The sequence below is a fragment of the Buceros rhinoceros genome, unplaced genomic scaffold, assembly GCF_000710305.1.
Source record: "Buceros rhinoceros silvestris isolate BGI_N320 unplaced genomic scaffold, ASM71030v1 scaffold34933, whole genome shotgun sequence".
Taxonomy (NCBI): Eukaryota; Metazoa; Chordata; class Aves; order Bucerotiformes; family Bucerotidae; genus Buceros; species Buceros rhinoceros.
The window spans coordinates 10,516-12,941 of record NW_010403659.1 but is presented as its reverse complement, the minus strand read 5'-3'; the positions used below and the strand labels follow the sequence as shown (position 1 = coordinate 12,941).

The window sequence follows — 2,426 nt, the reverse complement described above, 5'->3', positions numbered from 1 at the left end:
ACTGACAGGCTGCACTCAGGTCTCCCCGCAGCCTCCTCTGCTCCAGGCTGAACCCCCCCAGCTCTCTCCCCTCTCCTCCCAGCAGAGGGTTCCAGCACCCTCGGGTCACTGCTGGGGCTCCTCTGGCCCCGCTCCAGCAGCTCCGTGTCTCTGCTGGGCTGAGGAGCCCAGAGCTGCACCCAGCACTCAGAACAGAGGATCAGGGAAAAGCTCTACAGCTCCTGGGTCCAGCCTGTACAACTCCTTTGAACTACATTGCAGAAAGCGTGAAGGCCAAGTTCTGTAAGAAATGCACTCTGAAGCCTGAGACCTCGGTGTCCGATGGGCAGCAATGGTTGTGCTGTGCTTGTAAACTTTCCTGAAGGTTCATGGAATCATTTTATCTGATCTGGCAAGGGAAGGAGGTGGATCCCTCTCTCATTTTTAAATGAACTTCCAAAGAGTTTTTGAATTAGAAGGTGCAGCAGTCCCCAGTAGGTAGAGGGATGTGATAGCGCAGGGCGATGGTACACAACACAAATGCCATTTTATTCAGCATGTTTTGTTCCTGTTTGTTTCAGCCACTTCAGTTAATTTTGTAAATGTATTTCTTATTTCAGAGAAAATGTTTTCAACATTATTGGAGCCTTTGATATTCCACGTTATATTTATAATTCTGAAAGAAAGAAGTTTCTACCGTAAGTCTTTGGTATTTTAAGTTTCCTCCACTTGCTTTAAGAAAACCCCTCTATTTCCTTATGTTTGCAAGTCTGATTTCTCATCTTTCCCTCTTGGGTCTGCACATCTCAATCCCGAGTGAAGAAGCGAGACTCTTTTGTGTCTTAGGAGCTAGCCGGACTCTGGGGTAAATGCTGGCTCATAGATGTGCCCCATGTGCCACTGGGCTTCTCCTAGTCCAGGAGGGCGGCGCTGAACTGGGGACCTGGATCTCCTGGCAGTGTATTCTGTGATGTTACCAGCTCTGAAACTTCAGGGCTGGAGGAAGGAAGAAGCAGTTGGAGGAGTTGGTTGTAAATATTTTGCTAAAGAGTTTTAACCACAGGCAGCCTGGGCTGGTAACTGAGAGCAACCAAACACTCCTGGTCATGGCCGCTTGAAAGACATAACTGCTTCTTCCTGCTTTCTGCACAGTCCCGTTCAGGTGGGGAGAGAAATCTGGAGAACTTAGAGGGAGATTAACTGCATGTAGCCTTCAAAATGCAGAAGCACAGCATCCCCAGTGGAAGTCTTCCTCATGTTGTACATGAACTATGCTGTACTGTTACAGCTTTTGCAGCCCCCTACAGCTTCTAGATCAATAAGTCATTTTTATTCATGGAATGTACCTTTTTTAATCTTGATTTTGCTCTTGCAGTCTGTCAATGACCAACTTCCCTGTACCAAATTTATTTGGAACCGCCAGAGATAAAGCGGAGCTGTTCCGGGAACGCTACTCCATCTTACAACAGGTCAGGACACAGTTTGCTTTGTTTAAGAAAGTACACAAACAAAAGGCTGGGTTTTATATTCTTACATGTACAGCACGGCTTTGTGTGGAGGTGCTACAGTTTAAATAAAATCTGAGTAAGGCCAGGATCTGTGCTAAGCTTTATCAGCCTCAGCTGTCAGTGTACAGCATGATGGATTCGTGGGGTTTAGCGTTCTGTTGTAAGAGGGGCTCTCTGTTCTTCTGTGTCTTGCTCTTTTCCCTCCCGTAGTCTGGCTCTGTGCTACGTGTGATGAGCACGGCACCGTAGTGCTTGTTGAGCCCTCTCTGATTATCCCTAAGATCAGGGTCACAACCCTGCTCTGCCCTTTCTTCCACTCACCCCCCAAGTCGGGATCCAGTCCCATGTCACTCTGTGTCCTGCCTCTGTGCCGCAGCCCAGCGGGAGCAGCGCTGGCACGGGGAGTGAGCGGGGGTGACGGCTCATCCTTCGGACCCTGTGGTAGCTCCGTGCACAGAGACAGAAACCCCAGAGCAGGCACAACTCTTTCTCTCTTAGGGAATTTGCTGCTGCTGGGAGTATGTACGGCAAGTTGGGAAGCCCTGTTCTGGGATACCAGTTCCCCATTAACTGAAGAAGCCTCAGGTTGTACAAACAGCATTCAGGATTAGTGAAACCCGCTGGAATGGGCAAACGCACAAAAATTCAGCCTGGGGCAGAGCAGGCTCCAGGGAGACCTTAGCGCAGCCTTTGAGTGCTTCAGGGGAGCCCTCAGGAAAGATGGGGAGAGACTCTTGGTCAAGGAAGGTAGGGATAGAATGAGGGGTGATGATTTAAAATTGAACGAGGCGGGATTTAGACTAGATGTAAGGAAGAAATTGTTTGTGCTGAGGGTGGGCAGAGCCTGGCCCAGGCTGCCCCCAGAGGTGGCAGCAGCCCCATCGCTGGCCCCATGGCAGGTCAGGTTGGCCCTTGGGGCTCTGAGCCCCCTGCTCTGGG

General features: G+C 50.0%; 1 protein-coding gene across 1 annotated transcript in view; it reads left to right on the top strand.

The window, feature by feature from the left end:
• The window catches only part of POLE2 (polymerase (DNA directed), epsilon 2, accessory subunit), a 13,486-nt gene that overhangs the window by 1,149 nt on the left and 9,911 nt on the right, over window positions 1-2,426 (top strand). Inside the window, exons 2-3 of the mRNA XM_010133097.1 lie at window positions 600-677; window positions 1,355-1,448. Coding sequence (XP_010131399.1) covers window positions 600-677; window positions 1,355-1,448 — 172 coding nt within the window. The remainder of the gene's footprint in view (window positions 1-599; window positions 678-1,354; window positions 1,449-2,426) is intronic.